This window comes from Sinohyriopsis cumingii, chromosome 7, assembly GCF_028554795.1.
Source record: "Sinohyriopsis cumingii isolate HCF-2022 chromosome 7, ASM2855479v2, whole genome shotgun sequence".
In the NCBI taxonomy this organism is placed as follows: Eukaryota; Metazoa; Mollusca; class Bivalvia; order Unionida; family Unionidae; genus Sinohyriopsis; species Sinohyriopsis cumingii.
Genome location: NC_142967.1, coordinates 136156881 through 136181729, shown reverse-complemented (window position 1 = coordinate 136181729; position 24849 = coordinate 136156881). Strand labels below are relative to the sequence as shown.

At 35.8% G+C, this 24849-nt stretch overlaps 1 protein-coding gene across 1 annotated transcript; it reads left to right on the top strand.

The window, feature by feature from the left end:
* Nucleotides 1-1941: 1941 nt before the first annotated feature.
* LOC149796202 (uncharacterized) lies at nucleotides 1942-22308 on the top strand. The gene is made up of 5 exons (XM_089966151.1): nucleotides 1942-2119; nucleotides 16319-16388; nucleotides 18373-18528; nucleotides 20182-20417; nucleotides 21489-22308. The coding sequence occupies exons 1-5, from the start codon at nucleotides 2014-2016 to the stop codon at nucleotides 21653-21655; spliced, it is 735 nt and encodes a 244-aa protein (XP_089822277.1). The 5' UTR covers nucleotides 1942-2013; the 3' UTR covers nucleotides 21656-22308.
* Nucleotides 22309-24849: the final 2541 nt, after the last annotated feature.

Genomic DNA, 24849 nt, shown 5'->3' with positions numbered 1-24849 from the left:
AACTTTTATATATAGCATATTGGGTCTGCATAGCGACAAGGGAAATGGAACAGGTGGGGTGACGTCATGGTACTGGACATTGGCAACAATGTTGCAAGTGGCTGACCTCAATCGGGCAAAAGAGGGACAGCGGGATAAAAATCTATAAAGATTCGCGGGGGCTGGACATACAAATTTATAGACATAGAATCACGTACCAAACAATCCATAGTGATGAGAGTGCTAACCTAAAATAAACTTTTATACAAAGAAACACACTCATACCAACAAAATCCACGTTATTTACGATCAATACATTGTGGAGAAGGAATTTTTTTTTATCTACAAAACACACCACTACCTAAAATCACCTCAGCAAAAGAGTTAGTGGATATAGTCACACTACTCCACATTCATATAAAACGAACACATGGAGCAGGGACAAGGTTTTTTTTTGTCAAGAGAAAAAATAAACACACGAAAAGATCCATTCGTACGCGCGCAAACAAACAAAACACACACACAAACAAAATAAACACACACACATACAAACAAACGTGTCAACACAAAAACACATACACTTTTTTCTTAAGGGATAAGCATTTTGTAAAAGGATAAAACACATACACACAAACGTACGTGCGCACACATACACACACAAACAAACACACACACACAATCACTATTTTGTGTGTTTAGGGATAAATCTTTTGTTAAGGAAAAAAAAATACCTTGTGTTCACTTAAAATTGTAAAAACAAGGAGATGAAATATCACAAAATATCTATCCCTTACACTACAAAAACACAATCCATTACACTACAAAAATACTATCCATTACACTACAAAAATACTATCCATTACACCCACAATGCTGCCCAACATATCATGCTCACTATCCAAACGCCCTGTGTTAGCTTGAAATGTAAGAGAAGGAGATGAAATCTCACAGAAAAGACTATCACGTACACCACAAAAATATTATCCATCACACCACTAGATGTTGTGGTGTAAGGAATAGATATGTTGTGAAATTTCATCTTCTCTTACACTCTAGGCGAACACAAGGCATCTTAGATAGTAAATATGACATGTTGGACAATACTGGGGTGAGATGGATAATGCGTAGGAGAAATTGCGTTTTAGATGATCAAATAAGAGACCATCGAACTAGTAGCATCCAATCTCCAGCTCAAGAGACTGGTCTAAATATTTTAATTCTGCATTCTTACATGATTGGGCTGGTTCCAACTGATTTGATGTCATGCACTTTCGTTACGCTTGCTGTGCTTAAACATCGGAATTTCACTTGCTGTTAAAGTACAGGATTTTTCAGGTTTACATGAATTTTAATGCTTAAAATCTCCCTTTCGTAGGTATTTGGTATATAATTTATTTATTTAACAATGATCGTATAGGAATGACATTAAATGACACAAGTGAACTGTGCGCAGTGAATTCCTGAGCTCTCTAAAAAGACTTGGAATCTGAGTCTTCCTCTTTTCATCGTATTCTGGCGAGCCTAGGATTTTCTTTATACTCCATCTCAATTCTAAATAATAAAAATTTCGTGCCATTAATAATTTATGTAAAGTTCGTGAACTGAAATAATGAAGCTAGCCAGGAGAATATATAGTATACATGAATCTTACTTCATGTACACTCCAAAAATGTATAATCATCAACGAAACTAAACAGAAAGTTTTGAGAAAAATGTACGTAAAATATGTAGAAAAATAAAGGAAAACGTAATTAAGAAACACATGAATAGACATAGCCTTTACATAACCATCTAACTGACACGTATTAAATGCTCATCTAAAAATAAAAATGAAATCTGATATACGCACCTTGGATTTATGCCGGATCAACTTCTGTGTACCTCAAAATACAACAAGCGACCGGATGTGTGCACTGCAAGTGTAGCATTGTCAATGGGTTAAGGCAAAAGTATCGTTGCGCTCGACTGGTTCAGATTTCACAATAGTCCTTTTCTTTTTTTCCGAAACTCCCCTATTCAGAACAGGCGTATCACATGTGGTTTCACAAATACGAACTTCCTTGTTGTTCCCATAACTTTCAAACTGCCAACATGGTGGCAAACTACTTTCTTGGAGCGGTTATTTTAATGTTGACTTCAGGTGAGTACCGATAATGCAAGATAAATATATTATTAGTGTTAATTATATTCACCCCTTTTATGTTAAAGCTACGCATCATTCCGTGTTCAGATACAAGGGTTTTGCTGAATATACGGATTTTATTCAACCTTTTCGAATGAGAACCAATGAGATTAGACGGGAAAAAGATTATCTGATGTACAGGACGTTTTCTAGCATTTTCGTTGTGCAACCTAATGTAAATGAAAGACGTAAACTTTTCTTTTAAATATTCTCTCAGGTTACTACTTTTGTGTTGAAGCTATTCGTTTTAAATTTCATTCCTTCCAACCAACATAGAGGCGCATATCTACCTATTTATATACCTACATACATATACACATACATACATACATACATACATACATACATACATACATACATCAGCACATGTACATACATAACTTGCCTTTATGTCTTCGTGTTTATCTATCAAACTTTACTTGCTCCATTCAAAGGTTAAGTGCAAACATAAGAAAAGAATACACTATCAAAGCTGCGATTTTAAATTTTTTAACGCACTGACTGAAAACACCTGTATTCATTCCCGTGCCTTACAAAGTTATGTAATATATCAGCTATTCGGCCATGTATAGCAAAGGGAGAGAGAGAGAGAGAGTCGTTAAAGCACCAATGTCACCGTGTTTTATAAATTTCACCGTTCGACCAGTCTAATTAAAGTTTGAAAGGAAGGAATTGATTTGTTTTAAAAAAAACTGTCTGACATTACAGTTCTTTGAAATAATCACGATGTTAGGTTTGAACGACGTTCAGACATTCACTTTAGAATTTAGTCGATCGTACTTTAATGGTGCTCCGTCATACACTCCACAAAGTTTGCTAGCGAATAATCTAATAACGACAACACTCGCACATTGCGAATAAATTAATTAGAGATAGAAGGAAGAGCGGTATGACTGCTTTTTAAACCGTATCTGAGAAGTTTGAAATTAAATCACACATTGCACACATATCATAAACAACAAACAAAGTGTTTGACCATTTTCCTTTATTTCGTATACAAAATATTTATATTTGCAACAAAGAATAATATCACACAAGGATCACCTATCGTGTCCGACATAGCATGGTATTAGCTTCTTCTGTTTATAACGGCGACGTTCTCAAATCTCGTGTTCCAACTTTCGACTGAAGTTGGTTGACCCACGGATGTCGCCGATCAACATCGGATTATTTCGTATGCATGTGAAAACGGTTGTGTTTCTCAGTTCGAGGGAGAAATTATATATCCCATAATTTGATGAATCGTCGATATTTTCTAGTTTTAAACGCGCCCGGCTATGTTTAGGACCAATATGTTATTATTATTCAGGTGAGTTGTCATATACGACCTTTTGAACGCAACGGCGACATTGGAGGTTTAAATATTATATTTTCATCTCCCCCGTTTAGATCCTCTGTACCAGGAAGTATCGTGATACTTGTTTTACCCACTGTATTGAATTCAACCCGACTCCAGAAATTTGGTACAGGTACACTGAATTTGATTTCACTTGTACCTTGTTCCACTGAGGCCAGGCAGTTGATACCGCTATGATTCTGGCCTCAGCCTACACTTATTTTCTTTCTTTGTTATGAAAATGGTACATTCCGCACACACTACATCACCTGAGTGTATGAAATGATGGAAGTCTTACCGAGGATTCACCTGATAGTTTTGTTTACTAATAAGGTGAACAGATTAACTTAAGACAAGCAACCCAAGAAAAACAGGGCTGAAATGACATTTAATTGTTTGATACTTTACAATATTGCGACTCTACGGTCTTAAAATACGCAACTAGGAGAAAGAAACCAAACAAGTTTTGTAAAATTGAAAATTTAATTTATTTTCCTAAAAAACAAAGTAAAAAAGTAGAAATAACTTACCGTATGGGGAAATGAATACTAAACAGTTATATCAAATCCTAAATATTCTAACAAGTATAGAGTAATCCAAATGAGTTCCAGTGGTATTCCGAATGATGTTCTCTCATGTGCAGATGTACTAACAGCATAGAAAAATCACTATTATATAGTCCCAAAATGTCTTTAAATGAATTCATAGTAATTCTAGTCTAGATTAAAATAGCCTTTAACTGAAATCACAGTAATTCTTTGACAGCTATTATTCCCATTAATCTGAATAATCATATTTCGAGCACTGCAATTCCAACGAATGATTAAATTAAATGAATGATTTCTACTCAATATAACTGAGTAGCTGGCAAGATTGGTAATGCTACTACAAATGCATAATTCTACGTAACAATTCTCGTATATACCAAGCTGATACGAAATGACTGAAACATAAAGACGGTTCTATGCCTCATTTACATTGCAGATCGAACTGATAAACAAGGTCAGCTGCTTATCAATAGTTAATCAGATAGTATATCAGCGAGGCCTTTCAGAACCAATGTATTTTTGGATCACGGAATATTTACTTGAACAATAATGCAACATAACCTTGAAACTTTATGAACGAATCGACACGAGTAAACTCTAATAGTCTTCGTGAGCTTTTATCCAGCAAATGGAAAATATGTTATCAAACACGATGCAGTTATCTCTGAATAAGATTGTTCATAAAATCGGAGTGATAAAGAATACATCTTGGTAGAAGTATTCGGAAATGTTCACATACAAATTCGGCCATACTTCAGTCTTTTCAATGAAGTTGAATGAAGGATATGTACAGCAGAAAAAGAACATATTTTAACTCAAAATAATCAGGAAATCGTCCTGCTAAGAAGATACATGTTCGATTTTGAACTTTTTAAGTTTAGCATTTCTGAACTTTTAAGAGGAAAATTAATACATATTTCAATCTTTCAAAATTTAAAGTAATATTGTACTCAGTAAATGTACACATTCTATTTGAGTAGCCCAAATAAAAAAGAGCGACGTATAGCTGGTGTTAGGTATGCAATCAAGCAATCGATGTTAGTAAACGCACAAATCTCCCAAAGGACGTGAATGACAGACTAATGCAAATGAGACTTCCACTGTCTAGAAACAAGCATTCTGCTGTCAACAGCACCTAATCACTCACCACGACCAAGCCTAATGATATCAAGGACACATTTGATATCAAGACTTATAGTCTCGTTTTGAAGAAGCATCACAAGCAGACAAACTCATCGTATTTGGTGACCTCAGTGCTATGGTTGGCACAGATCATTATACATGGCCAGGTGTCATTGGCAACAGTGGCGCTGGCAAATGAAAGGAACAACGGACTAATCCTACTGCGAGAATGCCCTGAACACGACCTCCTAATCACCAACACAGTCTTTGCTTGCGAGACCTCAACAATATACCGCACCGGTGGCCAATTGGTTAGAGTGTCCGCGTGGGATGCGGAAGGTCGCGGGTTTTAAAGATGGTGCTGACAGCTGCCTCGCTTGGCGCTCAGCATTAAGAGTTTAGTGTTAGGACTGGTCGGCCTGGTGACAGGATAATGCGACTGGGTGGGACATCACGCTCCATGTCTGCGGCATCGTGTCCCAATGCTAGAAATCACTATAAACTGCCACACTGCAGACATCGTAGCGATATGACTGAAACATTGTTAAAGCTACGTTAAAAATCCAAATCACACACACACACACACACACACACACACACACCTCAATAATAGGTCTTGGATGCACGCAAGCTCCAAGCACTGGCATCTTACTGAATACGTCATAGTCAGATGAAGATACATGCAGGATGTTAGTGTGACCAGGGTCATGTAAAGAGTCGAATGCAGGATTGACTACAGACTTATATTCCTCAACCTCAAGATACAAGTTTAGTCTAGCAGGCGACCATAAGGCAGACGTGCTCAGAAATCGTAATGTTGTCAAATTGAAACAAGAGAATATCAAACAGGCATTTGTCGAAGAACTGCGCAGCCAATTGGATACACTTTATATAAAATCAGAGAATGTCGAGGAGAATTGGACATCCTGTGCGCGCAACTGCATCAAAACTGCTTGGTCCCACCACACATAAGCATCTATATTGGTCTGATAGATCGATGATGCCATACAAAGAGTTTTGAATGGAAACAGAGGCCACACAAGGCCTGCTTAGAAGACAGTACTTCATCATCTAAGACGGCAGCCTTCAACAACATCAAAAGAATTATGTATCATGGCTGAGTAATAAGGAAGATGAGGTTCTGTCCTACGCAGACAGAAATGACATGAATAAATTATATGATGTTTAGAAGCCAATCTACGGGCCACATTCATCAGGAACAAATACAATGCTGAATACTGACACAGCCACGCTGTTCACTGACTAAAAAAGATACTTCAAAGCTGGACAGATAACCTCAAAATCATCTTCAATAAACTGTCATCTATCAGCAAAGAGGCAAATGATTGACCGCCCAATGCGGAAATCAACATTACACTTGCTGATTCCCCAGCACTGAGTGAAACTGTGAAAGCAAATGACTTGCTGTCAAAAAGCAAAGCACCTGGGACAAATGCTGTACCAGCAGAAGTATATAATGCTGAAGGTTCGCATATAACACATAAACTAACTGAACATTTCCAGTCAATGTGGACTCGGAGAACTATAGCCCAGGAGTAAAAGGATGCACACATCGTCCTCTTATGCAAGTGGAAAGGCAACAGACAATCATACAGCTCGTCGATTCCAGGAGATATGACACGAACAAAGCTTCAACATGTACACGCTATTCACTAAATCGATGAAAGCCTTTGACACAATCAGCTGCAGAGGGCTTTGGAAGATCGTGACAAAAGTTGGTTGCCAAGAGAAATTCATCATTACGGTAACTGCATGCTAGCATGCGTGTTTGTGTCGTGGACGACAGTGAGTCTTCTGAACCATTCCCAGTCACCAATGGAGTCAAGCAAGTATGTGCTTTCGCCCCAAACCATGTTCAATATTATGTTCACTACCATGCCGACCGATAGTAGTGAATGGGGGCATCATAGTGACAATGGGACTTCTGTGTTAAACAATACCACGGCACTCAAGCGACAAGAGGAAATTTAACACAGGGGAATGTGTAGCAACAATGTCTTGGGCCTCTCTCTTGCCTAATCTGTTTTAGTCGGATGTATAGTTATTTGTCTGATAGATTTCTGTAGATAAATCAATGTACGTCTATGTATATGTCTCTAACCACGTCCTTATGTATATGCCTCTGTTGTGTTTGTCCCTAGAGTAGCACGTATTCAGGTGAGCCCACTGCAACAATGTTCCGTCCGATTGAGGTCAGCCGCTTGCAACATTGTTACCATTGTTTCCCAATGTCCAGTATTGTGACGTCACCCCTCTCCAATTCCCTTTGTCGCTAGACAGGCCGAATACATTGTTGCTATAAATTCTCCTATGTTAAATTTCCAATGTCGCTAGACAGACCCACCCACATTAAATTTTCTCTTGTCGCCAGAGTGCAGCGACACTTTTCAACAAGGAAGTATCATTGTTGCTAGAATGCCTCCATTCACCACTACCGATGCCTTCCATGAATAATGCACTGGGGTTGACATTAGATACCAGAATGACAGCAAGCTTTAACTTTAAGGAGACTAGAGATAAAGTTACAGGAAGTAACTGATCGCAATCTCCTATTTACCTCCTATTTGCGTACGAATATTCCCAGAAGGCCAAATTTGAGACCGACATGCAACACAGCATGGACCTTTTGTCTTCAGCGTGAGACAATTTCCGTCTCACAATAAATATCACGACAGAGATGATCTACCAACTTGCACCAGGAAAGCCTTTTATAGAGTCCACTATCAGAGTAAAAGGACTATATATTGTGGCAGTGGACAAGTTCACAAATGTCAGGAGCACACGTCACGTACAGTCCATATTGATGATGAAACCAACGCCACAAGTACATTAATAGGTGTGACCTTTGACAGACTAGGTACAAGTGTGTGGGACTTCAGAGGAATCAGTCTACCAACAAAACTTAAGATAAAAAACCCATGGTGTTTCCGACCCATCTTATATGATTGCGAAAGTTGGATGGTGCACAGACGTCGTGCCAAGACGATAAACCGTCTTCTCATGGACCGTGGGAGGAAATGAATGAGGATAAGACGGCCGGACAGGTTCCCAAAGAGTGAAGATCTAACACGAACAGGCATTCCAAGCATCTATACTATGCTGATGAAATCACATTTAAAATGGGCAGGCCACGTCACCAGGATATCAGAAGAGCGAAAGGAGGGAAAGCGATCTCAGGGTGGTCAGAAACAACGCTTCAAAAATCGCCTAAAGTTGTCCGTGAAACACTTCAACGCTGACTTTGATTCTTGGGAAGATCTCACACAGGATCGCTCAACATGGCGGGACCTACATACTTTGAATGCAAACAAATTGAAGAATCAGTGCAAAAGTGTGAGCAGCGGAAATCGTAGAATTGAAGCACATCTTTTATTGTTCAAGCAAACCCAATCGGTATCTCCAGCCAAGTTTGTCACAAGCAGTTTATAATGCAAATTGGTTTGATCAACCCTTTCACGTACTCACCAAAACCAAACCAGTTAGTCATCTTCGAACTCCAAGGACGAACGACACGTTGAAAGAACATATAGGTCCAATTACACTGTAATCACACATTTGATAACGTAAACCTATATGTATGTCTGAGATTTCTAGTTGTAAGTATTATTGTATGTTGATATGTACTCTTATATTTGCTACGCTACAATGAAGAGAATTCAAAGCAATGTAATAAATGCATGTGATTCGCCGTATCAGTTGTCAGTAGGTTAGATATTATTTTATAATGGAGTGTGTGTTTGTGTTTTTTTTACCCACGATTTAGCATATGCTATATTCATCCAGTACTATGAGCAAAAAAGTTCCGGGATGCATGTAGAAACTGAAACAAGCTGCTTGTAGTAAAATCTAAGTTTTGTAAACTAAGGAACAGTTTGATATTTCACTCTGGGTCAGTGATAATTGCATATTTACAACATTTTGTTAATGTGGATAGAATCTCACATTCCCTTAGATTATGCCATTATTGAAAAGTAGGCTAAATTGACCCAGTTTTCACTGTTAATAACTCAATATTTTTTTCCTTTTCTGGCTTTATCTTAAATATCGTTTGGGTCCGGATTATGAAGCTAACCGGATCTAATTTCGATGTTTCAGGTATGTGTCTAGTTAATTAAATTACGTGCATAAATTCGTTCAACACTTAAAAAGAACAATGGAAAAAGAGAACATATTGTGTTCAGTGTAAGCAATTATTTTTCCTCATCCTTAGAAATAGGTTATAGAACAATTTTTCACACAGACCTAGATCTGTGAATTGACCAAGATTGGAACAAAAGTTTCGGTTGCCTCCACCTTTGTGTCCAAAATTTTGGGCTTCCGTTCCTTATCTCTATATGTCTATCATTTTTATTTTTATGTAGACTTTTGTGAAATAAATAGCAACAGCCTTTATCTGCGTCATAGTTATATTTTACATCGTCATTAACTTTGATCGACTTATAAACATGGTACTAACAGTTGCCTTGCTTGGCGCTCATCATAAGAGGTTAGTGTTAGGACTGGACGGTCTGGTGCCAGGATAATGTGATTGGGTAGGACATCATGTTAAACGTCTACGTCATGATGCCCCAGTGCTAGATATCACTATAAACTAACACACGGCAGTCATCCCAGCAATATGACTTAAAGTCTTTAAAGCTACGTTAAAAATCTAAATCACACACACACACACACACACACACACACACACACACACACACATGCTGTACCGAGTCTTTCCCGCATTAGTTATTCCTGTCCTTGAGCTATGCTTTGTGAGCAGTGTTTAGTCAAGTATATTATATTTTTAATGAGAATGGCACATATGGTCCAATCTCATTTGCTAAGTGAAGGATCCGCCAATTCACGCACTACATTGGTACCAGAGAATCTTTCTCTTGTCATCTGGTCCCCACTGATGAATATACACCTTTATTAAAAGTTACCCAACATTTCCAGAATCATCTAAAAGTTTCATCACATCTGATTCACGCTTCGTGTTATCATATAACTTCATGTATTTAATAACATGCGAAGCATGAGCTACCGAATATTAGTAGCATTCATCCTACACACATATGATACACGATTAACTTTATGATGTACCCACCTCTCATCGTAATAGTAATATAACAGCCGATGTCTAATTTATCTTTTTTTAAAAAGGAATACATATAACCTGTAAGTTCTGGAACTCGGTTAAAGAAAAGAGTATCTGAATGGGCAAAAGAATGGTAGTTGTCAATTTGTGATTCAAGCTGAAACTTCTTACTAAACGGTATTCGTCAACTATGATATAATATAAAGAAAGTGGACGTCATGAAAGTTTGTGCTTTTGTTATTTCATTCCGTATTGATATTATGTGACGAGATACTTATCTGAATAAAGAAAAACTAATCGCGACGTATATTTTTTAAATCATGGCACCTCCTTCTGAAGAGCCCTTCGTGATAATACGGTTCCTTTTGTACGATATGGTTGACCCATTGTATTATAACAGCGTCCAGTTTCAGTCCACAATTTTCATACTGTCAGGTGCACTAAAGTTCAGTCAAACAACCTAGAAGGGCTTATGGTATTTCTGTTTGCAGATATGCCCGCCAGGGGACTTTGATCCAAATTAATTTGTTTTGGAAGAGAGATGGAAAATATTGAAATTGAACACTAAAGCAAAAAAGTTAATGAGGAAAAAGTAACCAACACCAACTGATTTGCTTGTGTATTATGCAACTGACTTGATTGTATATGCAGTTGACTGGATTATACGTTTGAGGAATAGTAGGGGTACTATCACAATGAAGTGATGATATTATTTTCTGTCAACGCTGTGAGTTTGGTATGTACATTCTTAGTATTTAAACACAACTTAAGTGCCTGATAATTAGATGCATTTTGATGCCTCAATATATATCTATAACACATCCTTGTCATACTTCAGGCATACATGTTTCACATCCTGACAAAACTGTCATTTGATCGATTATTCCCATTGCAGTAACAATTGTACTGCCACGCTGTAAGAGTGTGGATTATGGAGTACCAGGGCATTGATTAGACCTGCATTAGGACAACTCTGCTAACCAAGGGATGGTTGTAATATCATTATCACATTTTTTTCACAGATTGTAGGCCATAACATAGGATGGTTAACAAGTGGTGAAATTGGTTTCTGTAAATAAATATTAATATTGCAACATTTAAAATGAAAATAGTGAAATGTGATTGGACTTTGGTAACAAACTGTATGAGCCATTTTCCGCTGAAATAATTACTAAGAAAAATAACTCATGTTCTTTCACTAAGTGAAGCAGGAGAAAAGAGAAAAGCACCGTGTTTGTGACAGCCACTCTTAAAGGTATAAATACAAAGAAGTAAGAAAACTCACGGGCAACTTTTAATAGAATATTTGAATTTTGTTTCTACAATCCTAATAAATGTAACTACACTACAGTTATACCAAACCACAGAACCATCACTCTGAACAGCCACCCAAGCAAAGTCATGCTGAAGATAATTCTCAACAGACTAAAGCCTCAAGCAGAGAAAAATTATTGCTGAAGAGCAAGCAGGCTTCCGAGCAGGAAGGAGCACCACAGAACAAATGTTCAATCCCAGAATCCTTTGCAAGAAATACCTAGAGCATCAGCAAAAACTAAACCATGGCTTTATAGATTTCAAGACGGCATTTGATAGGGTATGGCATGCGGCATTATGGACAAGTATGAGGAAGTAGAACATCAACTCAAACCTGGTGCGGGTTGTTTAGCACCTCCATGACAAAGCCAAGAGTGCTGTCCTCATCAACAGCAGCAAAGTAGATTAGTTCCGAAATACAGTTGGAGTCAGACTGGGATGTATAATGTTACTTACACTCCAACATTTTCCCGGAAAGAATCACGGAGGATGCCATGCAAGACCACAAGGGCACTGTCAGCATCGGAGGAAGAACAATCACCAACTTTCTCTTCGCAAATGATATTGATGGCTTAGCAGAAAATGATCAAGAACTGGCTGACTTGGCTGATAGCCTCCACAGTTTACGGTATGGAGATTAGCGTCAAAGAAACCAAACTGATGAGAAGCAACACCAATGGCATCAGTGCAGATATTAGTGGCTTAGCAGGAGATAAAAGGGTCTGGCTGACTTATTTGATCGCCTCGACACTACCTCCACATCATGCGGTATGGAGATTAGAGCCCAAAAAACCAAACTGATGAGAAAAAACAACAATAGCATTAGTGCAGAAATCAAGATCAGTGAATTGAAGCTGGCAACAGTCACAACGTGGGATCAATTATCACAGATGAAAACTTCAAACCAGAACTACTTTGCAGGATTGCTCAACAACAGCAGAAATAACTAACTTTGACCAATATGGAAGGATACCAACATTGCTCTTGGTTCCAAAATAAAGCTGATGCGCTCGATTGTCATATGCATTTTTTGGTATGCTCGTGAAACATGGATGCTCACATCAGATCAAGACAAAAAGGAAACAAACCTTCGAAATGAGATGCTACGGCAAGATTTTGGGCATCTCATACATTGACCTTGTAACCAACAAAGAGGTCCACAACACGATCCAACGAGCTATTGGACCGTATGAAGACCACTTGACCATTGCGAGAAAACACAAACTGAAGTGGCACGGTCATGTCTCAAGATCATTTGGACTGGAAAAAACAACCTTGCAAGGCACAGTGCGAGGGTGCAGAAGAAGATGCAGACAGAAAAAGAGGTTGGAAGACAACATTAAAAAGTGGACAGGCATTATGTTTGGATATTCCCAAAGGGCAGTGGAGAACATGGAAAGATGGAGAGATTTGGTTATGAAGTTATCGGTGGACGATATTATGGATTGTATTATTGTTGTACATCAGGACATTTAATATTATTGGTACCTCAGGACACTTAAGATTATTAGAATTCAATCAGAACTTTATAAAGGACATTAAGGACTTTTTTATTTTATTCACAATATTGTAAGTGTCTCTTAAATTTTCTCTTTCTAACATGGATAAAAAAATAATATTTGTTTGTTTTACTAAATGTGTTGGTTTCGTTTTCTTTCTGTTACATATTTTACGACTTAGAGAATTAGCAATCAAAACTAGTTGAAAAATTACAACTTCATCTTGATAAGAATTTTCAGGCAAACAAAGAGATAAGAAGTCACTCCATTCACCCGAAACTTGTATTCTGCAAATGCTTGCCAGAAACAGTTAACGCTAGTTAAAGTAACCTTGCTGTCTTTAATATATGCCCTAAACACTGTGTGTCTGACTCAGTAACAAAAAGCAAACGTAACTACCACCTGCATGGTACTACTCATCTAATGGTATATATGTATTAACATTATTCCGTTGTAGGTGCAATTCATTTTGAAATGTCACATCCAGGTCCTGATATGCGTATTGTTCCTAACAATAGTCTTTTGACCTTTTGACAGTTTAATCAATTGTTACGTGAAGAGTCGTAACTCTAAATGACTTCACGCGTTCCGTATCGACAGAGAAGAGATGTACCCGTAAAGTACATGTAGCGACCTCAATGCTGACCATTGATGCATATCTCCTATAATTACCATCGTAACTGGACAGTTTAAAACAGTACCTTACGCTTATATTAGTACCTCACTTATAACCTTGAAAAGAGTTTATTTTACAACATCATAGAAAGAGTGATATCGTCTATATGAGATGCTCCTTATTGGCAGATAGAGCGCCTCTAACGAAACGTGTCATTCTCACTCCAGACTGTATTATATCTTTAGTTGGAAGCGAACATGCAGAACTATTAGGAAACTTCGACCAAAGAGGACGTTATGTTACAAATATGGATCATATCGTTATGTCAAAATAGTGAATATTAGATTACAATATGGACTACACGGTGACGTCACAAAAGTGAATATTAAATTACAATATGGACCACAAGGTGGCGCCACAAAAGTGAATATTAGATTACAGTATGGACTATGGTAATGGTACAATGTATCAAGTTTTGAAATTCACAGGAAAGTATTAAAGCCATATACGATTACGTGGCAAAATATTTAAGGCATGGACGAATCAAAATCACCCCTTCTTTGCTGTGATGAGTACACGTCTTCTCCCGGGATTAAATATTTAATGTTTGAAAATTTTCTGCCTCTGGATCATCTAGTGGCCAAACCATTCATATTCCATTTTCGGATTCCCGATTTGTTAAATTGTTCAGGAAAATAAAAGGTAGCATTCACGCTAATGCAATTATGGAGTCCGTTTACTCTTAATTAATATTACTTTAAAATTTAGGCTTCAAATGAAAGTTACTTTTGAAAATTTTGAAGTGGCAACATGCATACACATTTGCAAAGCATAATCAAATATTAACATTTCAGAATATCGAGGTTATTTGTCATTTATTTTCGTCATCAATTATATACAAATAGAACATGTTATTTATGTTGTAATATGTCTAAAATGAAAAAGTTTAGATAATAGAAACCATGCTGAACAAAATTGATCAGTTGTAAATAATATAAAAAATGAATGAAAACCCCAACAAGACAAAAAACGAGTTTATTGTGGGTATATAGCCTTATTGCAAACAATAAAAAGTACGATTTACTTTTCCTACGTTAGAGTGATACTTTTAGAGATAGCCTTATAAATAAATTTTGATCAGTCTGTCGGCTAATGGTGTGGTACGGATTGTTTCACAGACGACACTGAAAAAACAAAGCCACTGTTCTCATGTGTGCTCTGGCGCTTGAAACCATAATATTAGTAGGACAAAGAAAACCACACTCTGATCTTCCTTTAACCAAGTTACAGCAGACATTCAAAGATAAATTCGTTTTCTTCATAATGACCATAGTCACCAGAACACCCGTATATAAGTAGTGACTTGTAATCGAATGATATCACTTTCACGCCTTTGAACTAACTAATTATGTATCTTTCTTTTTACTTAAGGTCCTGATGAAACCACTCATTCTTATGTCAAACATTTTAAAATAATATTAGTATGCGTATTCAGTTTTTATGCAGATATGAGTATATGTGATTATGCATTTTCGACAATAATTATCCTTAATATTTGCTTACCGATCGATTAACTCACTTTACTCATATAACTTATTTCCTCGTTTGTTTTTATTTTTGTTTTGTTTGTCTTTCTAACTCCTCTCTGAGCTAAGATAACGTCAATGATTCCTTTGATTGAGAAATAAAATATTCGGAAGATTGAGATATATTAAAAAATATTTAAGGAAGATTGATAAATATTTAAGAAAGATGACAATTCTACCATTGCCATGTTTGTTCGTGAAACATAAACTAAACCGGAAGTTATTTTGGACCACTTTGTTTCGTTACGTCACATATCGAATTCAAGGGACGCTACAGAATACGATCCCGCATCCAAAAGACAAATAGAGATTTTGAGTATTTTTATTTTGAATTTGAGAGCATTGAATCTGAATTTAAATTCTCTGCCCAATTCTCCTGACTTATGGGCAAGACTAGCATATTTGTGCTGCTCATATAATGCACTATTAAAGATGAACAAAGTAAGTAATAGATCGAGATGCCGACATTAGAAGAAGAACATATGTTCCACGTGTTTCATGGTAGAGCTACATTAAGTCGGAGATCGTTGCAGATTTATGTGTACAAATTAGAACTGTATTGTACTATTTACCGCTCAATTACTATTTCAAGTAGCTTAATCATTCATGCGGTCTGCCAAACTAGGACGTTCACACAAACCTTTAAGATGTACTTGTTATTGGGTGCCTCCCCCCTCCCCGACAAAATAAAAACTGCCCGACATAAAGATTTAATATGTCAAAGTGTCGACAATATCGATTAGAATACTTGGCAACTGCCCCTGGGTTAACTACATGCACGTGGGCTGAGTTCAAGAGCTGTTAGAAACACTCTTGATTTTCGAGCCGAAATTTTAACGAAAGGAAACAAAGCATACCTAGTGTGATCATTATTCCACCTGCAAATGAAATACATTTACTCAAAAGAACTAGTTAAATGAATCAAAGTAGATACACTGGTACTATATGAAGAAAAGTTCAATAACACTATTCGGCCTATTTCAGAAATTCCTTATGCAATTGGTGCTCATAGAGGATGGTTTCTTTCTATTTTAGACATAAGTTACAGCACTGGTCTTTGTTTGTGTTCTGGATACCCATACCGTTACTCCACAGATTGCTGCAGGTACGTCTTAAACAATGGCGTGTAAATGCATGGGTCAATACAATGCTAAAATCAGCTTCGCAGCTTCATTCACGCATTTTTTATTTTGCTGTCTCATTCACTTCTTTTAAAAAGGGTAAAGATATACCGTTTGACATGTTACCATAGAAAATGAATAGTCAGCACACCAGTTATGTTGTTGATTTTGAAATTATTTGGATGATTAGTCTGTGTAGGTGCATCGTTTTTCACTTCATGAAGATACGACAAAAATTAATCTGATTTCATGGGAACAAATTTGTATTTTTTTCAAGTACAATTACTATATTCCATCAAGAATATCAATCATATGGTGAATACAATTCATGTGTAAGGCATTTGATCCAGCAAAAGATTGCGTGTATCAGGGGTTGGTTAAGATAAATTTAAAAAGTGATAGTGAATAGTGTAAAACTAATTTATAACTAGGCAAGTTGTTTTTGACCTTCACTGAGTCTTTATCGAACGCAGCTACAGAACATACATGAACAAGACATACAATAAAGAAAAATGAAAACGCTTAATTTATAGAACTTTACATTGCTGTATGTCTAATGAAAATGTCTCAAAACTTTAGATGTCCACACCTTATTCGATTTACCCTGAATGTATATATATATATATATATATATATATATATATATATATATATATATATATATATATATATCTTTGAACACCAACGTTGTCCCATTATTGTGCAGACCATGTCACGGGTCCCGAGATTCTTCAAGCAAGTTAAAAATATCGCTTTAAATTACCAGTATGTTAATGATATTAATCTTACGCAGATGAAGCATCTTAATTAGACATAACATAATAACACGTGCCATGTTAATATTATTATCTGTTCAAAGAAGAAAAAAGTTTTGAAAACTCGAAATGGTTTACTGGTCCTTACGATCGTGGTACCGAGATAACACGATGCGCATCCTGTGTCTAATTTCGTTCGTACTGCATACTGTTTTTATATCAGATACACTTGACTGGTTTCAACAAGAATTTGTTTAGCTGGCGATGCAACATGAAAACCAAGGACAAAACACAACATTTCAAATCTACTCTATACATATATTATTAAAAAAAGAAATTGGGGAGTGTTAGTAAACAGTTGGAAATGTTTGAGAGAGTATCGTCTTTATTTCGTGCGTAGCTGACGTAATGTGTCTTCATAGTTACATGCCACAAATGTTTTTTTTTTTTAAATTTTAAATATAAATGTGACTATTTGCAAAAGAAACTAAATATTAAAATAAGAGAATAAAAAAACTAACATGATAGTCACTTGTAGTAACAAAATTCGTCGAGATCGTAAAGATTTGCTTAAAGTAAGAACAAGGCACGTAAACGATTTGAAACGTCAAAATGTACTGTCAGTTTTATGACCCTGGCAGTATGGTTATCACAAGAATGCAATGGTACTTTTAGGGAAAGCTAGTAGAGTTACCTAAACATAATTAAAAATTTACCAATTGAACGTTTTTCTTAACATTTTAAGCTGAGAAAGATTTTTTTAAATAAATATTGTCCTTGGTAATTTATTGTATCGTTTGTACGATGTGAGGATTTGTTTTGTTTATGACGTTATTTTCATCGGATTTTTGTAACATAAATACAGGCATTTCAAGGGCAAGAAATTACAGGCTTCTCATTAAATCTTTTACTTTGTATTCTTGTTACAATGCTATAAATATTGCTTAGGTTCTTTCACTTTTCGCATGAAAATTGTGTCACTGAAATTTCAACATGCGATCAAGAAAGAGTATACGTTACAAGTCTCGTGTTTGCAGGCGTTACACGATAATCAGGTTTGTAGATAATGTTTTGATCTATTACGATTCCATTAATATTAAAAAGCTTAAAAGTATTGTAAATAATTGATTTGAAATATATACATCGCAATTTATGTCTTCATTCTTAAACTCGTAGACACAGTTATTAACAGCATCCAATTATATGCAATTAGGGAAGCGATATGGGAAGTTACGACGACACAGAAACCAGTATGGGATATGTGGCCAGTCTGGAAACGATCAACGACAAGGAGATATTTTTGGGATCTATGGACTACAAGGAAACTAATGACCAGACCAGCAACATCTTCTCCCTATCCCCATTTTTGGTATGTGCATACGCACACTCGTGCACACAATCAGACAGTGTTATTGTGATGTCTTTATCCATTGTTTTCGATGGAGATGCACTGAATAAAGTCAAGAAATCCAAGTGGGAAGATGTTTCTAGCTTTTATTTTAAAATAAACTAACCAATTTTCAAAGTCATAAGTTGAACGATTTACCTCATTCCATCACCACAAGCACCAGCTAAATGTTCCAAATATTGATAACATGTTAACTAAACCTTTTACAATGAATTACCTCCCTTCCCACATAATGGAGTCAAATGAGCAAAATAAATAAGAAATATTATTTTTCGAAAGCAACCAGCTTTATTTTGGGTTCAGTACTTATTATGTATTTGTTATAAAGCACATTAAACATAATCAAGTCGTTATCTAAAAGCTAGTTCCCATATCTAAGCTCGCAATCATCGTGTCTCCTTTGTGGAAGAAGATCGCTTAAATAGTTAGGTACTTGATTATTTATAATGCATTAAACATAATCTTTACCATTTCTTCTTTTGGAAACGTTTTGGAGCCACGTAAACTATAACACTTAGTTGCTCGTTAAATTCAAACGTCTTTCTTAAAAGTATGATTAGTCTTAACAGGTCCACCAATAACAAGAAAGATACCTTCATGATCGGCGATAGTATTCTAATTAGTGATGACACCCAAATCAGTCACGGTCATTGAGAATCACGTGATCCTACAGCAAGCTTCTAGTCGATTATATTCGAATTAGTTAACGAATTAAGTTATGCATATTTCATAAACCTACATTCAAATTACTAAGAATTACGTAGCGATTCATTTAGGCTTGCAGTTAGAGGTGGTTCTTGTTTAGACCAAAATAATCTATATGTGTAAAATAGTATTTTTGTTATTTTTATTAAAACCTTGACAAAAAAGTTCACCAATTTGTGACGTAAGGTAATTTTTTTTCCAGCGTGATGACACTAATTTTATGCAAAGAACACACATAAAAAATGACACGATGTATTAAACCGATACGACCTAATATATCAGTGGATGTGGTAGTAATCTGCGGTTTCATTAAATTTTAATTTCATACTTTCAGCTACATTGAGAATTTGATCAGATGCATGTCTAATATTTTGCGTATTTAGATGGAAAATATATCCATTTGACACATAGCTTTGGGAATAAATGTCGTAATGATTTAGGACAAGGATTGGTGTCGCTATCCTTTTGGCATGTTACCAGTCAGAGAGTTACAGCTAGAGATAATGAGGTATTTTTTTCATACACTGACTAAAGGATCAACTAGTGTATACTAATACTGACCTTTAAGCTTAATGAAAAAAATTCAAGCTTAAAGTAAGTTTTAATTCAATATAGTACCACTTAGACAATAACAGAAACAAGAGAGAAGATGTAATGGAAATACGAACTTTCTGTGCATTATCGGACCTGTGATAAGCGCTTGAGAGGCCTTATTTTCCTATCCACTCCAAAATGTCTTAGCCTACCATCACTAGAGCATGCACAATAAAGTCACTTATTACATAAATAATGTTTAATAGGGCTGGTTGACAATAGACTTTAACACTGCACTGATATTTAAATTTCCCCTTTCTGAAATGAATGTGCATCTATATGGTTCATTATATCCCACAACAAATATTTTGTCAGGTCGACAACGACGAGTTCTTATACAGAAAACTTTGCCACAATCATCGGTGCCACTGTTGGTGGTGTGACTGGTCTTGCATTTCTGTGCTGCTTTATTGCTGCTTGCGCGAGAGTCAAAAGGTCCCAACGAAGACGATTCCAGGAACACCAGGCTCAGCCTCAGCCACATTGCCACCCAAGAAACACAGGGATTCTTTTCATCGTCATCAGGAGAATATTAGTTCGGCGTTGCCGAGGTATATGTGGTCTGCATGACCTCTGAATAAAATTGTTAATATCATATTTTGCGTGACTTTTCATTAAACAATAAAATCTATTATACAAGCTAACTAATTTCTTCCTTTTGGGAGAAGTGTTAAGGGTCTTTTAATCACATGACGACAGATAATGATTTTATTCCATATAACTCCGTTAAGATCTTATTACAAATAAATAAGATATATTGAAGAGAAGTTATTATAAAAGCGTGTAGGATGCTTGAACATGACGTCTATGTCAACTGGCCGTGTTATGTATATATATATATATATATATATATATATATATATATATATATATATATATATATATATAGAGAGAGAGAGAGAGAGAGAGAGAGAGAGAGAGAGAGAGAGATCTGGTTGTGGAGGAAAGTTCATACTTTCACAGACGACGATCAGCACATAGACGCTTGCTAGCTCGAATTTGTATACTTCTCATGCCGTGCATTTGTATCTGCCCTTAAACAGGTATTAGATTGTTCTAAGATACGGTAATCTGTCATGCGTAGCTCTGTTAATATTATTAATATATTCAGTCGTAAAAGAACATTTTGGTGACCAAAACAATGGCTCTATTGCTATTTGAAGACGGAATAAAAGATACCTTATCTTCCAAGTAATTGTTTTGCAGGAATCAGTAATGGACGCGATCATTTTTATCATCGCACTGATATTACTAATACCGTCAGCAATGCAACTACAGGGACAACATCAATTCAGAAAACATCTACTTCTACTACCCGTTTAGTACAGTGCTTATATACCAGGAGACATCTTTCTCACAGTGGCGGATCTTTCATTTTCGTCACGAAATGTGGCAAATTATAATCACACTACGCCTGGATTGATCGAAATAATCAAAATGATAAAGTAAAAACATAAGCCTGACTATCTTTCAACTTCTATCATTAATGATGAGAAAGTCAGTCCTCTGATATTATCGCATGAGCAAAGTGTACTATGCACTACTACAGGTACTACACAATGTTAAGAATACGACCGTTGTTAAAAATACTTTATATGTTCAAATTTTTGTTATCATTTCAGTTTTGGCTGATACGGAAAATCTCATTTCGGATCCACAAGTGAATTCCGGCATTCCCCAGACCACAGCTTACGCGTACAATCGGGGACCGATTACACCGGTAGCACCTCCACCCTACTCTCGCGGCTCATCATCTGTATCCCCACCCCCGTATTCTGAGTACATATAAGTAGAGACTTTGCCGAATTTCCATCCAATATTGATATCATATAATACACGAGCCTTTGTTTTTGTATATTTCTGCTTGCTTAAATGATTTTGCACATGGTATTATTTCCTTTTCAACCATCATTTCCTAAGCTCGTGTTATCTTTTGTATTTTTTGCAGCGATTTTTCTTGATCCAATACCTTTCATTTGCAAATATTGTATTCAGTTCATTTGGAAGACATTGCCAAAGGACTTTGAGAGGACTGTCTTTATGCAGTGCATACGGTTTATACGTATTGCTTACAAAGTCTTACTAACAGGATTTGTGACATTTACAGTCGTAACAAGGTAACACATTTCTATGAAATATTTATCTATTATCTACCAATAGAACTTTGCGGCAATGTGTTACATACTGTACCTCTGCGACAATTTTTATGCAGGTAAATAGTTCTTGACTCATCAAGTGAGATTTTATTAGAGTTTTGTAAAAACAGAATATTGTAGGTGTGTACACGTTCATAATAACGGCAGGCAAAATCAGATTTTGGCAAATATTTTTAAATAATTTCTGGTGAGATTATATCAGTGATGTTGAATGAAATATCTTCTATTTGTTTGTTGTATATAGAGCAAGAGATAGAAAATATATGCAATAAAACATTACACCATGCATGGATACATGTTTAGTTTATTATTAATATATATTTCTGATATTGAGATAATACCTGCGTATACCCACCTCTGAGGCTAAGGGTTCAATACCAGGCATTCTTTTATTAGTGGCTAGCGGTCACTTTATTACGCTGTTGCTCTATCCTACATAGCACTGTCATTTCTTTTTCATAAATTATGTTTTCAAGTTAACATGTCATTTAAAATTAGAAAATCATCATAACGACATATGGAACCCATAATTTTCAGACAAGGGCTCAAGCAGAAGGTATTATGTATCTGGTAATGTTTTATAATTCTCTTTCTTTGAGAATTTGAATGACAATATTGCTCATCTGAAGTTCTTTATCTGGGGTACGACATCTCGATTTTAAATGTTTCATATCACTTGTAAATAAAAAAGAACCCCAAGAAGACTTTAACGAAACAATTAATCTCACAATGATGTTTTTAACGATGCTACTTTTCACATTTCAGAAACATTGATTTTTTCCCTTCAATCACTTAAATTCAGGTTGTGTGTTAGTGTTCAAGACAATGTAAAACACATGTGAACATTTCATGTTTACGAATTTTCATAAGTCCCAGAATGATATTAATATATCAATCCACTTATTCGGATTTTAAGACGATCAGGTAATGTTATCTTTTCTTGCTGCTTCAAGAGAAATCTGGGCAACATCAACGAACGTTGCTAAGAAACCACAACGTTAAGATATATAAGTGAATAATCCCTGAGTTTGAAAGATAGACTAGATAAAAATCAGCTATATCTGGAAAGTATACTTTTCAAATAACGCCTAACTATTTGTACTAATCGTGTATTCGATTGAGAATGACTGAGTTTAGTCCATAGATACCAGGAGAATATCTTTTATGCTGCAAAAGTCTGAAGTGTGAACCTTTCATGAATACAGGTAATGACATGTTGATGCAGTTAACAGCGCCTTGCATGATGTTACCTGGAAAAAAAGAATATCAGTCGTAATCAATTTATCTTATGATGTAATTTTCGGAATGGTGATTTGTATTTTGCATTGGAGAAAAGTGATATATATATATATATATATATATATATATATATATATATATATATATATATATATATATATATATATATATATATGAATGAGTGTATGTGGTATCTGAGCTTATTTATAAGGTAGAACTAAAGTGAAGATAACTAGTATCCTTCCTTGCAACACAACTTTCTGAGTCTTATCTTTGTAACAGTATGAATTTTGCAGATGTTTGTGAATGTTCATTTGTCAATGTGACACACAGCAATATTAAATTATTGCATGTGATTTGGCACGGAATTAAAACCATAGCATGTGTAAGGATAATGTACTTTAATCTGTCTGGTGTTGGCATGATTGATTTTTAACAAGGGAAGAACGTTTGATAACTGTCAGGGAATTTCTCAAGAAGAGGTGAATTGGTTTTATTTATCAAAAAATACCTAGATTTGAAATTTTGCAGAAATAGCGGTTGTACTTGCTGGAACATTTTTTAGAAATTTAAACTTTACAGAGATGGGTTTATTTAGGAAAGTGGGAAGAATGTAAAATTTTCCAAAAATTGAATGGCCATTTTCTGGTAATGGCGGTTAGATAACGCTTAATCCTGTTTAGATAAGTTAAATCGATGGTGGGTTTCTCAGGCGGAGTCCCTTATACATGTTCTACACAGCAAACCTAGTCAGTCTAGGTTTTGCAAGAGTCAAACGGATCTTTGTTCCAAGGGTATAAAAATTACTTCCTCATAAAATGATCCCAGGGACAGGTGGTAAGAATTTATGAGAGACGCAGATTAAAAGCCTAAAGAGACGGCAGGACGAAAGAGAATCAAGCGACCATAGAAAGCGAAATGTACGGTGTCTTAATTTCATACCATTTTGTCTTTGATATGAGTCTGAACATAACGGCTCAGATTTATTTGTCTTAAATGACATGAATCATTTAAGCTAAGAATTCATTATTATTATTATGTTTGTAGGATTCTAATTCGGATGACTTGTCAGTTAGCAATTAAGATAGTTTATACAGAAAGTGAATTTGTTTAATTATTTGTATAACTTAGATGTGTATTCTCTTAACCTACGAATCTGTTGAAATAATCTTGGAGCAATAATAGGGACTATACAGCTATTTATTGTCGATAGTATGTGTACATGTAATCGACATTCGTCAAGATAATGATTGATAGTTCACTCTACAAGGGCATGTTTGTTAATAGGCGAGAGCAGACTATGATATCGATCAATTATTAATGATGGATGGCTGTATTAAGGGAATGCATTAAGCACCGATTAACGGTCCTGAAAGGCAAAGTCTAACTAACAATGCGAGTGCACTTGTAAATTTTAAATTTGAACTTTCATTTCGATGTACAATTAATAAAAAAAACAAAATGATCCACTTAAAATTTAAAATTATCGCAATGTCAACTACCGTCGATTTGCTTTTCCTGGGTTTGTGTATGCCAGTGCGAACGAACTAACCAGATTAAGCAAAATGAAACCAAATTAAGCTGAAGA